This window comes from Lissotriton helveticus, chromosome 5_1 (genome assembly GCF_964261635.1).
Source record: "Lissotriton helveticus chromosome 5_1, aLisHel1.1, whole genome shotgun sequence".
NCBI classification, from domain to species: Eukaryota; Metazoa; Chordata; class Amphibia; order Caudata; family Salamandridae; genus Lissotriton; species Lissotriton helveticus.
This window is the reverse complement of record NC_136065.1, coordinates 1,630,752,628-1,630,770,652: the sequence shown is the minus strand read 5'-3', so window position 1 is coordinate 1,630,770,652 and position 18,025 is coordinate 1,630,752,628. Positions and strand designations below refer to the sequence as shown.

The following is an 18,025-nucleotide window of genomic DNA, read 5'->3' as shown; positions in this document are numbered from 1 at the left end:
TCTCGAAAAGCCAGGGCAGTGGGAGAATACCTAGAGAACCTGCCCCAAACAATTTCCAACAATAAAATGCAGTGACAATAGTAAATCACTCCACTTCTAAAATGTTCATTATTGTACATCCTTTCCATAGTAGATCAACTCGTCCCCAGGAAATCCCAGCCGATGATCTATGCGGGCTCTGTAAGGCTATTCGATACTTTAAAAAAAATAAAAAAATAAGAGAATGTAGTGTGGACACAGTGAACATATATGTATATATAGATATATATCAGCCCTGCAGGGCGTTTCGACGCGAGGAGCTAGGGCCCTGTGTGTGGATAGGGGCATAACCTCTAACTGAGCAGGACCGGTAAAGTACAAAACAGTTAGCAATCAGTGAAGCACTAGGCAACTAGACCTTCGCTGTAAGTGTGTAAATCAGCCAGCAGCGTTTCCCAGTCCGCTGCGACTGGACATTTACACGGTCCCTGAACCTCTCATGAGCGCCGCCACTTCTGCGCACCCCCCACTTGAAAGTCGCCCTACACCAGTGCAACAGCCCTGGCAATGTCAATGCCTTCCAATGCATGGCAATAAGTCCGCAAGTGATCAGCAGGACTAAATTAATTAGTTTGGCACTCGCTTTTGCCCCCTCAAATGTTTGAATAGGTCCAGAAGGGCTCCTTCCAGTGTGCACATATCCAAACGACCAATCACTTCCCCCAGCACCTCAAAAACCTCCCTCCAAAGAGACGCCACTAAACAGAACATATGCAAGAGGTCCACTCCCAATTATGAACATCTGGGGCACATCGAGGAGAAACCAAATATGTGAGGTAGGTTAGCGGGAGTGAGATAGGCCCTACTTAGTATATTATGCTGGATATATTGGAACTTTGTGTTCCGCGACACTTTCCTAGGGTAACGTAACACACTTCTCCCACTCCTTCTGTGTGAGCTCTCTGCCCATGTCCACCTCCCAAAAATCCTGGGTTGCTGCCAATGGATTGCATGTGATGTGTGTCAGTGTGCATACAATCCACGTAATAAGTTTGCAACCACCTCCCATAATATACAGTGTGTCTATTAAGGGGTGTTGAGAAGGTTCTTTAATATCTCAATGTTGCTCCAGCAGCACCAGGAGACCACCATACGCCAGAAAGTGTCGCATCTGAAGATCATACTCCTCCCTAAGCTGCTAGTAGGGCAAGAGGATGCCATCAAGGGGCAAGTTGCCTAAGGTGCACACTCCCGCTGCCTCCCAGGTATCCATCCCCCTGCTCAGCATGCATGTGAAGGTTTCAAGTGAACTTAATGAAATCTCGTGGGAGTAACTGGTGATGCATGGCATAAGTTGCAAGCTGAGGTGGAAGCTGAGAAAGTCAATTTGAAACAGACTATTCGCACTATGTGGGAGCCTGGCATGTGGTAGATAGGTGCAATGCATAACCTGCCATGCCTGGGAATTGTCAGGAAGACCCAGTTCTTCCTTAAGAAGAACCTCCGCACAGGGTATGGGCCTTTGCAGTTTTTCCTCTAAATAATTAATCTCAAAATTGACTCCTAACCCCTCCTGCTCTGTGGACTATAGCAGTTTGCAGAGCGCAATGCACCTCCTCCCTTTATTCCAAATAAAGCTCCCCAACTCTGCGTGCAATGTCCGAAGGTGGATTTATGGATGTGGACTGGAAGGTTATGAAAACAGTATAAGAGTTTTGGCAATACCCCCATCTCTGCCAATGAGCCTCGGTCTTGCACAGTCAAGGGTAACGTACTCCAGAAAATCATCTGAGGTCTTAGCAAAGCTATAGCTCTAGTAAGAATACCATCAATTATGTCTTGCGTCTCATGGTACATGTATATCCTGAGATATCGGAATGAACGATGTTCCCTTAGAACTGGACAAGCATTGACCTCATAGTGCTGCTGGGGACAGTCCAGTTGCAATGGAAACAGGCAGGATTGAGCCCAATTCACTGCTAAGCCTGATGTCTCCCTGAATTCTAAGCAGCACTGCATGTATTCCATCAATGCCCTCCCTTATGCTTGGTCAGTGCTGGCTGCAGCTTCCAGACCACTCAGGGACTCCTCAACTCATATTAGATCCTTCTGCAGGGTCGCCCTCACCCCCACTACTGCGCGTATGCAATGCCTAGTGAAAGTAACTGTCTGGTCTTGTTATGATCCCCATCACCTAAGTCATTGGAATGTGCATTTTGATGTTCTAGATTTTCAACTGAAGTAGCCTAGCCTTGGTTTCTGTTGGTGCATTAGGCTGCCTCCGATAGCAGAGAAATGTTGGGTAGTTGCAGATTTTTCAGTTGCATGCAACCTGCAGAATGGTTAGGTGTGTAGGTCTCCACCACATCAATCTAAAGGGACTGATGAAGTGTGTGCTGAAAGGTTATGGGCTTCCTGTAGGGAAATAGAGTGTAGGTTCTGGTGCTGAGTGTGTCTGTAACATAGGTGCTGATTCTTGGTGTATGTATCCATAATGTAGGTGCTGATGCTGAGTATATGCATCTATAACGTAGGAGTTGATGCTGTTTGTGAGTCTGTAACACAGGTGTTGATGTTCCTCATTGTTAGCTAATGAACTCCAGTAAAATATGGCAATTCATATTCAAGCAACACCAAAAGGGTGTTGTGCTTTCCAACAGTATGTGACTTAAATAATTGTATGTAAGGGGTTCACAGTGGAAGAGGCTTGTTTTTGTATCTCGATCTCATTACGCCAGTGACTGTTTGTCATCTGTGGGATGTTGGAGGAGGTTACTCAGAGGGTGTTTTTGTTTTCCTGGGGACTTCATTTGCTCCACCTAATATATATCATAGGAAGAAATCAAGTGGTGTTAATGCTGCTTTGCCGCAGGTCACGGTGTTCAGTGCAGGTCGAAGAAGACTGGATGTATTCAAGACTTTCGGGTTAACCTCGAACAATGTAAATGAGTTCCACTGAGATTTATTGTATATAAATGTATCCTATGTGAACATTCTTAATCCTCTTCGACTTACGTTGGACAGCTCTGGTCTCACTGGCCTGAATTTTATGCCAATATGTTCCCACGAGAATGATGTTGGAACATAATTCACCAAATACCAGGCAACAGTGTTGTGAATTGGTATTCATATCAGTGCCTTATAGGGGCATTACAGCCAAATGATTAAATATGTTTATCCTTTTTGTTTGCAGTTATGGAATCCTGATGTGGGCAGTGCTGACTGAAGAGGTTCCATATTCTGGTCAGTGCCTAAGTACCTGATATTTCAGTGATACTCTGTTAATTGCAGATTAATTAAATGTGAGCTTTTTTAGCCTTCTTCAACACCGCTCCTCCAGTGGAGGTGTAGGTCCGCCCATCAAGTCTTAACTAGTAAGAACAATAAACCTATGGATCTAAGCACATCTTTACAGTCGCTGTTCAGAAATCGATCCGTTGTTTTGCCAGTAAAGCTAAATACATGAATTTTGAGCCCAGAGGGACCTGTTTCAAGCACAGTTTTTAATAACTGACGGCTCTGAGACTCTGCAGGGCAAGGTTCACTTAAAACTCGAAAGCTGGGTGTCAAGCTGGCTGACATTTCAGATTGAACACCACTGGAAAAGAACACAATAACAAGAGAGTAAAGAACATTGAAAAATCAACACAGGGAAAAACAGAGAACTTGGTAAAAAACAAAAGGAGCACAGACAAGGAAATATGAGGAAACCAAGATATAACCACAATGTGCCAATTTTTTTTTTTTAAATACCACAATAAAGAAAAGGGATAACGAACACAGGAGAGAGGTAACACAAGACAAGTATGTGTGAGAAAGAAACGGGAAACGTTAGGAGAAACAGCAAGGCCACATTGAAACAGACAATGAAGCAATATTGTAGTCTGTCTTTATATGACAATCCAGCAAACCCAGGGCTGAAGAAAGCTGAACCAAAAACCTTTATGATAAAGACTATTGTGAAGCAGTATTTCAGAAAAACCTTGCAGACATGAAGTCTTGCTGACATTTGTTATGATAGGTCATAGTTTAAATCCCAGAAGGGCTAATCAGACTTCTGTATGTCCATAGGTGACAAGCTGTCATTTACAAGGCATAGAAAAGGGTGAAATAGTTTTATGATGTTCTGCATAAAAATAAAAATAAATTCATACTCTACGTTTAGAGTCCTAAGATCCTCTAACAACAAACTTCTACAGATACCTAAAATTAGGTTACAAACTTGAGGTGGTGCATCCATTTCCGCACTGGGGGCTGAGGCTTGGAATTAGCTTTCCCCTTTCATCAGATCAGCTGAAAATGAAATGACTTTCAGAAAGCTCCTTAAAACTTGACGTTTCCCCCAACCTTAATTAGCTTTTCCATTGGACAGATTGTATAATACTGTGCATTACAGTTTTTTAGCGCCAAGCTGCCCTGTTTCAGGGTGTTGTGTGCGCTCTATAAATACCTTTTTTCTTTTAGTTTAATTTAATTATTTCTTCTTCAAAGCAGGAATCCACTGATGTACATTAAACAGTGGACCTGGATAGAAAATCTTACCTTGGTGTTGCAAAGATTCTGTACTAGAATGAAAACATAATTGACATAATTTTTTAGGCCCTGGCAAAATTGCACATGTTATTCCCTTACTTGCGATCAGTTCTTAATGCTGCATATAAAGAAAACAAAGTAAGGAACTACAGGCATCAATATAGCTTTGTGACTATTGTCCATTTGTGCTGTTCTCTCAATTAATAGTCTGTCATAATGAAATGTGTGTTTGCAGTCCTTACGCTAACCAGAAAGGCAGTGACAGTGTGATAGAGACCTACATAAAACCAGCCACTGTTTTCTCTTTGGTGAGACTTCCTAAGTGACCTCTACTTTAGGAAACATGACAAATATTGCAGGTTATATGTTTTCCTATTGGAGACGTTGTTCCCCACGGCACCCACTGGATCCTCCTGATATCTGACGTGAGAGAGAGATGGTCTGAAATAACAATCCGGGGTGACTCCTGACCTGCCTGCAGGCCGGATCGCCCCCCCCATACCAGCTCCTCCTGCTGAGGCCTTGCTGCTGCCCCCAGCGCAAGTTCGCTGCCGATGTGACCACTGCCTCTGCCTTCTGCCTCCTGTAAGTGTTCTGACTGCCTGCTTGTGCTTGTTCCCTTTCTTAGATTGCCTCTGTTATTATTGTATTTTGTGCTCGTGTTACTCCCGCCTTAGTCGCCAGCCCCCCACCACCCCTCTATTTCTTTCTATTTCCCCGGCTTCCCGCCGCCTCCTTCTAAGGCCACGCCCCCTCGCCGCCCCGCTCCCGCCTCCCAGCTCCTCCTCTCTCCCTACACGCCTTAAATGGCAACCGCTGCCCGGATGTGCAGCGGACTCGTGCAGCGGGCGCGCCGATTGCGTGCCAAAGGCAAGCCCGTCTGCGCCTGGACCACGCCCAGCGCCAGAACCCTTGGACCCCGAAGCCACCACAACACCAGACTGCACCACGACTCCAGCACCCTCCACGAACTCAACCCTGGACGAGACCACTCCTGCTACCGGGCCACCCCATGGCACACCCAAGGGCCCTTCACCTGCCGGAACTGCAGCTTCACCAGCTTCCGGCCCGCCAAACCATGTACCAGAGAACCCAACCACCTCCGATGCATCCTCCTTAACACCCACTCCACTCGCAAGCACGCCGCCGAACTCTTGGACCTCCTAGACTCAACCACCCCCGACGTTGCCTTCCTGACGGAGACCTGGCTGGACGCCACCTCGGCACCAGACATCGCCATAGCCATCCCAGAGGGCTACAAGATCTCCCGCAGGGACCGCACCAATGGAGTGGGAAGGGAAATCGCCATCATCCACAAGGACACCCTCAGAGTCTCGACCAACACCGACGACACCCTCACCACCACCGAGCACATGCACTTCCTGATCCACACCGACCCCAACACCACCCTCAGAGGAACACTCGTCTACAGACCACCTGGACCCCGACCACAGTTTACCGACACTATCGCCGACCTCATCAGCACCCATGCCCTCGCCTCCACGGACTACATCCTCCTCGGGGACATGAACTTCCACCACGAGAACAACGACGACCCCAACTCCACCGCCCTGATCGACAACCTCACCAACATCGGACTTAAACAGCTCGTGACGACACCCACCCACGCCGCTGGACACACACTGGACCCTATCTTCTCTGCAAGTCCCCATGTCTCCTTCAACCACAACACTAAACCCCACTGGACAGACCACAGATGCGTCCACTTCACCTTCAGGAAACCCACCACACACCATCGCACCCAACAGCTGCCACGCCGCTGCTGGGGCAAGGTCACCAAGGACCAACTAACCACCACCCTCGCCCTGAAACTATCAGCCGACCCCACCGACCCCGACACCGCCGCCACCAACCTCAAACAGTGGATCAGCGACTGCGCCGACACCCTTGCCCCACTCAAGACCTCCGCAACCAATCACACCAACAAGAAAGCCGCATGGTTCACCGAAGACCTCCGGACCTCCAAGCACACCTGTCGGAAGATGGAGAAGAACTGACTCTGCGACCGAACACCAGACAGCTACACAGCCCACAAGAACGCCACCCGCAGACACCACCAACTCATCAGGACCGCCAAGAGGAGTGCCTTCAAGGACCACCTTGACAACAACGCACACAGCAGCAAAGAGCTCTTCAACATCGTAAAAGAACTCTCAAACCCCAGCTCCAACACCAACGACATTCCACCATCACAAGACCTGTGCGACTCACTTGCCACCTTCTTTCACCGCAAGATCACCGACATTCACGACAGCTTCAACACTGACAAACCCACTTCCACCGCCGAGACCACCACCCCTGCGACCTCCTCCCGCACGATTCACCCTACCGCCTGGTCCAACGTCAGCGACGAAGACACCTTCAAGACCATGAACTCCATCCACTCTGGTTCCCATCCGACCCATGCCCCCACCACGTCTTCAACAAAGCCTGCACAGCCATCGCACCCCATCTCCGGAAAACAATCAACATCTCCTTCGAGACAGCAACCTTCCCGGTGAGCTGGAAACACACCGAGATCAACGCTCTACTGAAGAAACCCAAGGCGGACCCCAAGGACCTCAAGAACTTCCAGCCCATCTCCTTGCTCCCTTTCCCGGCGAAAGTCACGGAGAAGATCTTCAACAGACAGCTGACCCGCTACCTCGAAGACAGCAACATCCTGGACCCATCCCAGTCTGGCTTCCGCAGCAACCACAGCACTGAGACCGCCCTCATCGCCGCCACCGACAACATCAGGATCCTTATGAACATAGGTGAAACAGCCGCCCTCATCCTTCTGGACCTATCAGCAGCGTTCGACACGGTCTGCCACCGCATCCTAACAGCACGCCTCTGGGACGCCGGTATCCAAAAGAAGGCCCTGGCCTGGACCACGTCCTTCCTCTCCGGCAGAACCCAGAGCTTCCGCCTCCCACCCTTCCGCTCCAAGACCACCGAGATCATCTGCGGCGTTCCACAGGGATCCTCCCTCAGCCCGACGCTGTTCAATATCTACATGGCACCACTCTCCCACGACGCACGACAACACAGCCTCAACATCATCTCCTTCGCCGACGACACCCAGCTGATCATATCCCTCACACCGCCAAAGCCAACCTCCACAGAGGAATGAAGGCCATCGCCGAATGGATGAAGGACAGCAGGCTGAAGCTGAATTCAGACAAGACTGAGGTCCTCATCCTCGGCCACACCCCATCAGCCTGGGACGACTCCTGGTGGCCTACAGCGCAAGGAACAACCCCAGAACACGCCGACCATGCACGCAACCTGGGAGTCAGCCTCTACTCCGCCCTCTCCATGAGCAAGCAAGTTAACGCAGTCTCCGCGTCATGCTGCAACACCCTCCGAATGCTCCGCAGGATCTTCAAATGGATCCCCTCCGACACGAGAAAAAACGTCACTCATGCCCTCGTCACCAGCAGATTGGATTACGGGAACGCCCTCTACGCAGGAACAACAACCAAGCTCCTTGGACGCCTGCAACGCATCCAGAACGCCTCGGCATGACTAATCCTCAACATCCCCCAACGCAACCACATCACACCCTACCTAAGAGGCCTGCATTGGCTCCCCGTCGACAAGCGGATCACCTTCAAACTCCTCATCCACGCACACAAGGCCCTACACAATGCCGGACCTGCATACCTCAACGACGACTCAGCTTCTACACCCCCACCCGCAGCCTCCGCTCCGCCAACCTCGCCCTCGCCACAGTCCCACGCATCCAGAAAACCACCGCTGGTGGCAGATCCTTCTCCTGCCTCGCCGCCAAGACCTGGAACACTCTCCCTACCGACCTATGCCTTACCCAGGACCTGCTGGCCTTCAGAAGACTTCTCAAGACCTGACTTTTCGATCAGTAGCAGCCCCCCCACCCCCCACCCCCAGAGCCTTGAGACCCTTACGGGTATGTAGCGCGCTTTACAAATGTAATGATTGATTGATTGATTGAGAACACTTGCACCTCGTTCATGTAATTCAGGCATTCAATCTTGACGTTTTTTCAGCCGAATCTCATTGTGTGTTTTCTTACTGCCCCTTTCCTCTAAAAGCAACACTACATGGCGAGAAGTTAAAACAAACATGTAGTGTGTAGTAAAATGTGTACACCACTGGTAATCTAATTAATATGATCATAGATTCAGCAGCTGTGAAGTTCAAGCCTTTAAAAATGTGCTTTGTCTCTGCCAATTACATACTCTGCCTATGCATAATGGAGCTGTTTTAAAAAATGAAATTGACTGCAATCGGCTCTAAAACAACAGAAAATAAGGAACAGTTCTGAAAAAAAATTATCACCGTAACCGCTACCTTTTTTGGTCTCCATTGTCTGTAGAGATATTTTGTTAACTTAAAAAGGGCTTACAGCGCGCCCATTTCTTATCATTGGTTGGCTGCCTAGTCACTCATTTCCTCGCTTCTCATTGGTAAGCGCCTGTGGCCTTTGCTTCCTATTCGTCTGTTCGTCCTTTGATGGAGCATGGACCAAGTACATACCCATGTCATTATTGCTGCCCTTCCACTGTTCATTCTCAAGGTAGATTGTTTTTCTTCCACCATAGTTGATTGTTTCTCTGTCTTTGCTGAATGTGTCACCAGCTTCGTCTCCTCCCACCCGCCCTCACCCTTCCAAATTCTGTTCCAACTGTACGGCGTGCTTTACTGCCCACTTGACTTGCTTGTTTTATTTATGATCGAACATGCCACTGTAATGTTGCTTCTGTGCTATCAGATTGTTTGCTTGACCGTGCCAACTGAAAAGTGTGCTTTATACTGCTCCCTTGCCTTGGTAACAGCTGCACAAGTGAAAGGACCATGAAGGCAATGCACCTCTGCCACACAAGTCAGATTTCAATGCACGCTCTTTAGGTCTGATTGATGACCAAGATATGATCGCATCAACAATTTAAACTTCCATCAAGGATTACAAAACTGCACGTTTTGTTGTGATTTTTTTTATAGGTGTGTGCAATGGAAAAGCTTTCCTCCTACTTTATTAAAGGCTTACCTCTTTACTGTTCCCCTATGCTTTCTTTTTATAAACGCTTGGGGAGGATGTGGCTTAACTGCTTGATCTGCTGACTATAAAGCTTGGTGAACTGGGTTCGAGTCTTGGTGACGGGCTCAACATCCTGTGATTCTGGTCAAATCCTGGCTCATTTTATACTTACAATGTCTGCTGCTTGCCATTGCCCGTATTTATTTTCACTAGCTGTGTGCAGTGGAAAAGCTTGCCTTCTAATTTGTAAAAAGCTTTCCTCTTTACTGTTCCCCTATGCTTCCTTTCATAAACACCGGGAGAGGATGTGACATAACTACTTGAGCGGCTGACTTTGAAGCAGGGGAACTGGGTTTGAGTATCGCATTGGTTCAATATCCTGTGACTCTGAGCTGATCACTTTCTTCATTCCTAAAAATGAATGAATGCAGCTTGTGCTCATGTACTGCTCTCCGATACCTTCGGGTTGAGTTTGCTTTATAAAACTGCAAAGAACAAAAACGTAGTTTCTTGCTCAATACACTGGAATGCATTTTAAAATGGGCATGATCTTTTCATTTGTTGTAACGATTTTGCAATTAAAACATTACTACGCACCCAGTTAATTCACACACTCACACCTACAGCTATTTTACACATCTGCAGGCTCGAGCTTCATTCATTTTTACTTTGCTTTCAGCCATGCGGAACAGCAGGCATGCTGCTATTCAACATGGCTAAAAGACATTAACATTGACCGCGCCAATAGCTCTCGGCATCTGTTGGCTTTGCCAGAGCTTGTTTGTGCCTGTTTTTAATAATTTTCGGTGGCTGTTTTCACCCGGTTTTAGGTTAAAGCCTACCAGACAACTAAAATCATCTTGGGGACATTTAGAAAGCTTCTCTAGGAATGCATTCCACCCATTGCTTACCGTTTGCTTTCTGGTTTGTAACTCACATTTGCTCAGTTTCTATTGGCTGGATTTATTTGTATGAGGCTGTCCAGCTTGTGTTTGTGCCTTTCCTTGCCAAAACCTTATTTACTGTATTTTTCCACCAGTAATAGATTTCTGTAAAAAAGCCTTTAAATCTTGTTCTTATCTTGTCACATTTGCTGTGCAGTCAAAGACAGAAGTCAAATGTCAGGCTTTGTCTTCCAGGGAGCTTGGTGTTTACTTTTCTTTTTCTGACCTTAAAGTGAGAGGATGTATGTGACAATCATGCTAGCTACGGGGGATGTGCAGGACGGACACTGTACAATGTTATTTATATCCTAGCACACAACATTTCTGTAAATGAACTGTGGAGATATTTCAGATTTTATAAAAACTAGTACAGTTGTGGAACATGAGTCTTTTCTTTGGCAAGGAATAGGAATCTAATCTACAAGGGGGCATGAGTTTGAGCCCCAAATCTCCTTTTACACCAGTTCTTTTACAATTGCCACCAGATATTGCGGTATTTGAGTAGGCAGTGATCCATGAGATTGATTTGATGAATAAGGCAAAGAGAAAACCTTTTTAATCTGACAAAACAAGAACGACGGGCATTCCAGGAACTCCAGGGGGACCCCCGTATAATCATCAACCAAGTGGACAAAGGGGGTGCTATTGTAATTCAGACAATGTAGGCCTACGAGATGGAATGCCTTTGTCTGCTAGCAGACCTCTACCACTACAAAATATTAGGAAAAATCCTACCCCAGAGTTAGAGGATTATCAGCTCCCTCATAGATGAGGCATTAACGAATGGTTGGATATACCAGAATGAAGCAATTTTCCTTTGTAGAAGGTTAGCTGTCCCTTACTTTTATACGCTGCCAACAGTTCACAAACCCAACAGACCCCCACCCGGAAGACCAATATTGTCAGGGATAGGTTAAGTATTAGAACCTTTATCACAATTTGTGACTTTTCTTAGGACCAATTGTGGAGAAGATGCCGTCCTATCATAAGAATATGAGGGAAGTGTTGAATCTCATCAAGGACCTGTCATTCGACCCTCAGACGAAATTTCTAGTAGGGTTGAATATCGAATTCTTGTACACCAATATTCCCCAAGAAGAAACTTTGAGGGTTATGGAGAGTAAATATCTTGTACTTGGAGAAGTGGGAATAACAAACTCTGAGGTATTTTATTCAGAGCCTAGCTGAAGTGGCCCTTACTAGGAATGTTTTCCAACTTGATAGAACGATGGGGCTTCAGTCACATGGCACTTCTATGGGGAGTACGTTCATGCTGAGCCTTGCGGGCCTTTTTGTTTTCAGAATTCAAGAGAGAACATATTTACTCTCCTGAAAATCCCTTTTCAGATCCTATGAGTATTTGGCGTTGTTATATTGGCGTTGTGCTTTGGATCTGGTGAGGTGACAGTCGGTGGAGGAATTTCTCAGATGGTTGAATAGTAGAAACACTTTCTTATTCTTTACCTCAACCATCTCCACCTTGTCCTTGCCATTTTGTGGATTTGTTGGTTCAATCAGAGGCCGGCGGGTTGGTGAGTGAAGTAAATCACAAACCGACAGATAAGAACAATCTGCTATTCTTTCAGAGTTTCCATTCTAAATCTCTGAGAGAGAACTTGCCCTATGGGCATTTTCTTCGCTTGCAAAGGAACTGCTCTGAGAAAAGTCACTTCGAAATGGAAGCAAAAAGGTTCAGTGCAAAACTGCAGGAAAGAAATTACCTCCGACAAGTCATCAAGAGGGTTTGGGAGAGAGCAAGTAACAACAACACAGACTACCTCTTGAGACATTTGAAAAACCTAAGGTGGATAGGAATATATGTGTGACCACTTTTAGGACGGCCTCTGACTGTGTGAAAAGATTTGTGGCAAGAAATTGGAGTATTCTGAATTCCAATGGGTTGAACCCAGGAGGTGGAAATGTGGCCCCATACATACATTTGAAGTGGAGGTAGGTAACAAACAGAATTTACATTTACTGCATAGATGACAGAATTAATGGTAAAAGGCAACTACCCTTTTAAAAAGATTGTGACCACTTTAGAGGGGGTAACTTTAAACATGAATTTTGGGGTTCTTTCAAAAGCTATTTATGTAGATTCACTGTCTCTCCACACATCTGTTTAGCGTTTGACTGTAGGATGACATTCCCACTCTTACCCCAGTTTTGGAATAAAGACTGGGGTAAGGGACGTTTTTATTATTTGCCACAGGTGGTTGGGAGAATGTGTGTGTGTGTGTTTTATGCTTATGCACTGCGAGGGTGCACACATTGAATATCTGGATTACACTGGTTCACTGACTGAATGGTTTTGGCAAATGGAGGTATAGAAGGAGGGGAACCTTCAATCCTTTAAGGTTCTTGGAATAATGATGTTTTATTTGTCTTTTAGGTATTTCTTTTAGTGTTACAAGTGGCAAGTAGGGCCTGTTAAAAGTTGTTCACCTCCAGATAGACAGAAGGGAGGAGGGACTTCTTTAGAGATACTAGCTACAGGATCTTTATCCTGATGTAAGCCCATAACCCTCAGTGGCAATGCCATGGCTGAAACATGTTGATATTAGCAGATAGGGGACAGGAATATTTTTTCCAAAGTGTACCCCGCCTTTAAGATTTTAACCCTGCCAAGCAAGGTCCATGAGAGAGTACCTCCTTAGACAGTTTTATCTTCACTTTTTCTGCACATTGTTTGATCCTTTTTGAGTCAGTTTCTTTATATAAACAAGCATTAGAAATGCAATCGGGCTCGGATTTATTTGAGTTTTAGCTAATGGCATTGTAAATGCCAATGTATTGTTGCTATGTGTTATGGAGTGTGTTCATGTGGTGTGTACTGCCAGTGATCTCCTTGTGAGTGTGAGAAATTGCACCGTTACTGCCTGTGATGTCCTTCTTGTGAGTGTGAGAAGCTTGCACCTCTGCTGCCTGTGGTCTCCGTGTGAGTGTGAGAATATTGCACCGTTACTGCCTGTGATGTCCTTCTTGTGAGTGTGAGAAGCTTGCACCTCTGCTGCCTGTGGTCTCCTTGTGAGTGTAAGAAGCTTGCACTGCTGCTGCCTGTGATGTCGTTCTTGTGAGTGGGAGAAGATTGCACCTCAGCTGCCTGTGGTCTCCTTGTGAGTGTAAGAAGCTTGCACAGCTGCTGCCTGTGATGTCCTACTCACTACTCTACTCTACTCACTACTCTGCACTCACTACTCACTACTCTACTCTACTCACTACTCTACTCACTACTTTGCACTCATTACTCTGCACTCACTACTCACTACTCTACTCACTACTCTACTCACTACTCTACTCTACTCACTACTCTACTCACTACTCTACTCACTACTCTGCACTCACTACTCACTACTCTGCACTCACTACTCTACTCACTACTCACTACTCTCCACTCACTACTCTACTCACTACTCTACTTTCTACTCACTACTCTACTCACTACTCACTACTCTACTCACTACTCACTACTCTACTCACTACTCACTACTCACTACTCTACTCACTACTCTACTCACTACTCACTTCTCTACTCACTACTCTGCACTCACTACTTTACTCACTACTCTACTCTACTCACCTCACTACTCTACTCACTACTCTACTCACTACTCACTACTCTGCACTCACTACTCACTACTCTACTCACTACTCTACTCACTACTCTACTCACTACTCTACTCACTACTCACTACTCTGCACTCACTACTCTACTCACTACTCTACTCACTACTCTACTCACTACTCACTACTCTACTCACTACTCACTACTCTACTCACTACTCACTACTCACTACTCACTACTCACTACTCTACTCACTACTCACTACTCACTACTCACTACTCCCTACTCTGCTCACTACTCACTACTCTCCACTCTACTTTCTACTCACTACTCTACTCACTACTCTACTCACTACTCTACTCACTACTCTACTCACTACTCACTACTCTACTCACTACTCACTACTCTACCCACTACTCACTTCTCTACTCACTACTCTGCACTCACTACTTTACTCACTACTCTACTTTACTCACCTCACTACTCTACTCACTACTCTACTCACTACTGACTACTCTACTCACTACTCTGCACTCACTACTCACCTCACTACTCTACTCTACTCTACTCACTACTCTGCACTCACTACTCACTACTCTACTCACTACTCTACTCACTACTCTACTCACTACTCACTACTCTACTCACTACTCACTACTCTGCACTCACTACTCTACTCACTACTCACTACTCACTGCTCACTACTCTACTCACTACTCTACTCACTACTCTACTCACTACTCACCTCACTACTCACTGCTCTACTCACTACTCACTACTCCACTCACTGCTCTACTCACTGCTCTACTCACTGCTCTACTCACTGCTCTACTCACTACTCTACTCACTACTCTACTCACTACTCTACTCACTACTCACTACTCTACTCACTACTCTACTCACTACTCACTACTCTGCACTCACTACTCACTACTCACCTCACTACTCTACTCACTACTCACTACTCTACTCACTACTCTGCACTCACTACTCACTACTCTACTCACTACTCTACTCACTACTCTACTCACTACTCTACTCACTACTCTACTCACTACTCACTACTCTGCTCACTAACTACTCTACTCACTACTCTTCACTCGCTACTCTACTCACTACTCACTACTCTGCACTCACTACTCTACTCACTACTCTACTCACTACTCTACTCACTACTCTACTCACTACTCACTACTCTACTCACTACTCTACTCACTACTCTACTCACTACTCTCCACTCTACTCTCTACTCACTACTCTACTCACTACTCACTACTCTACTCACTACTCTACTCACCACTCACTACTCTGCACTCACTACTCACTACTTTACTCACTACTCTACTCACTACTCACTACTCTACTCATTACTCACTACTCTACTCATTACTCACTACTCTACTCACTACTCACTACTCTACTCACTACTCTACTCACTACTCTACTCACTACTCTACTCACTACTCTACTCACTACTCTACTCACTACTCACTACTCTGCACTCACTACTCACTACTCACCTCACTACTCTACTCACTACTCCACTCACTACTCTACTCACTACTCTACTCACTACTCACTACTCTACTCACTACTCTACGCACTACTCACTACTCTGCACTCACTACTCACTACTCTACTCACTACTCTACTCACTACTCACTACTCTACTCACTACTCTACTCACTACTCTACTCACTACTCTACTCACTACTCTACTCACTACTCACTACTCTGCACTCACTACTCTGCTCACTACTCACTACTCTACTCACTACTCTCCACTCACTACTCACTACTCACTACTCTACTCACTACTCACTACTCTGCACTCACTACTTTACTCACTACTCTACTCACTACTCACTACTCTACTCACTACTCACTACTCTACTCACTACTCTGCACTCACTACTCACCTCACTACTCTACTCACTACTCTACTCACTACTCTACTCACTACTCTACTCACTACTCACTACTCTACTCACTCCTCTACTCACTACTCTACTCACTACTCTACTCACTACTCTACTCACTACTCACTACTCTACTCACTACTCACTACTCTACTCACTACTCACTACTCACTGCTCACTACTCTGCACTCGCTACTCACTACTCTGCTCACTACTCACTACTCTGCACTCACTACTCACTACTCTGCTCACTACTCACTACTCACTACTCTACTCACTACTCTCCACTCACTACTCTACTCACTACTCTGCACTTACTACTTTACTCACTACTCTACTCACTACTCACTACTCTACTCACTACTCACTACTCTACTCACTACTCTACTCACTACTCTACTCACTACTCTACTCACTACTTTCTACTCACTACTCTACTCACTACTCTGCACTCACTACTTTACTCACTACTCTACTCCTGTGTCAGTTTTCTGATGTTAGTGTGAGCCTCCCTTCTATGTCAGTGTACCAGCCTTCGAGCCCCATGTGATGGGATTGTCTCCTTATAAACTGCTTATTACATACTAAGTAAGCTTAGAAGAAGTAACAATATGGATGACCACTGGGGGTGGGGGAGAAGGGGTAAAGGATAAAGATGGAGAGTTCTGGTGATCTAAAAAATGGACCAGGGGTGATGAACATTTTAGGTAAGAAACTTGAAAAAAAGTGGAAAGTAAAGGGCAAATTTACTAAATGTTAGCGCAACTGATCCCAGCAATCAATGGTTCAATTGAGAGAGAAATATTGGCGAGCTATATTTACTAAAAAAAGGCCTGTTCCTGCATTCTCCCACTGCACTGCTCCATGATGCACAAGCAGGCACCATTGTGCAAAGGTGTGTGTGTGTGTGTACGTGTGCGTGTGTGATGGTGTGAAAACTAGATCTGATGCATGTGATTCTCTACATTGCTGCCCGGCTGTTCACGCGCGCACAGAGCTGAAGGGAAAAAAAACACAGCAGTGCACACGCTCCCAGCACCATCTGCCTTCAATTACCGGCACCTCGGACAGCTGGTAATTGAGGATTTATGTATTCTTCTGCGCGTGTCCGAACACTTTATGCAGGAAGTGAACATTGACAAATTCCTAAGCCCTATGGCGTGCTGCCTTACTTAAACACAGCCTTGCCTGGACCAATTACCATGCACATGGCAAAATACCACTCGCAAAAACCGCGCGCTTTCTGGAATGTGGCAGCCCGGGACCCCTTTTAGAATTCTTTTTTTTTCTACTCCATAAGAGCTCGGAAGCCCCGCCCCACTTCGTGGTGACGTAGGCCCGAGCCCTAAAAACACAGCACTCCACTCTGAATGTTGGTCTGCGTCAGGGTGTTTTAACAGCCCAATGGTGAAGCATGCCACTAATGAGTGAGTAAGGGAAATTTTAAGAACCTACAGGGTTTACCGGGTCATATGCGATATATCTGTGTGGGGGGGGGTGTATGTGTGTGTGTGCGTTAGTTAAGAGGTTTGGATGGGCCCGTCCATATTGTGTGTGTGTGTGTGTGTGTGTATATACATCAGAATTAGGACATCACAAATTAAGCCAATTTGTTGGTAATTCTGGTGGTGTAAACAAATATTTTAATATGATCAAAACAAATCAATACACTACGTGATGACATTTCCACACATTATCGTTTGTGGGCTATATACATTCAACATTAAAACTGTATGTCTGTGCAAATGTAATGGTCATTTCAATTGAATGGCAGTGTGCTAACACATCATGCATACTCCACTTTACCCTACTCCACTCTACTCAGCACCACTACACTCTACTCTGCGCCACTACACTCTACTCTGCGCCACAACACTCTACTCTGCGCCACTCCACACTGTCACTGCATTCTACTCTGCACCAATCTGTGCTAATGCACTGTACCCCACACTACCCCATTGTGCACTACTCCACTCTGCGCCACTCTACTCTACAACACAGCACTCTGTTCCACAGCACTCTGTTCCACAGCACTCTGTTCCACAGCACTCTGTTCCACTGC

At 46.0% G+C, this 18,025-nt stretch overlaps 1 protein-coding gene across 2 annotated transcripts in view; it reads left to right on the top strand.

Moving 5' to 3' along the window:
- LOC144755665 (receptor-interacting serine/threonine-protein kinase 3-like) overlaps window positions 1-18,025 on the top strand; it is a 267,630-nt gene that overhangs the window by 75,319 nt on the left and 174,286 nt on the right. For both annotated transcript variants that reach the window (XM_078644833.1, XM_078644834.1), the window contains exon 5: window positions 3,173-3,222. In XM_078644833.1, coding sequence (XP_078500959.1) covers window positions 3,173-3,222 — 50 coding nt within the window. The remainder of the gene's footprint in view (window positions 1-3,172; window positions 3,223-18,025) is intronic.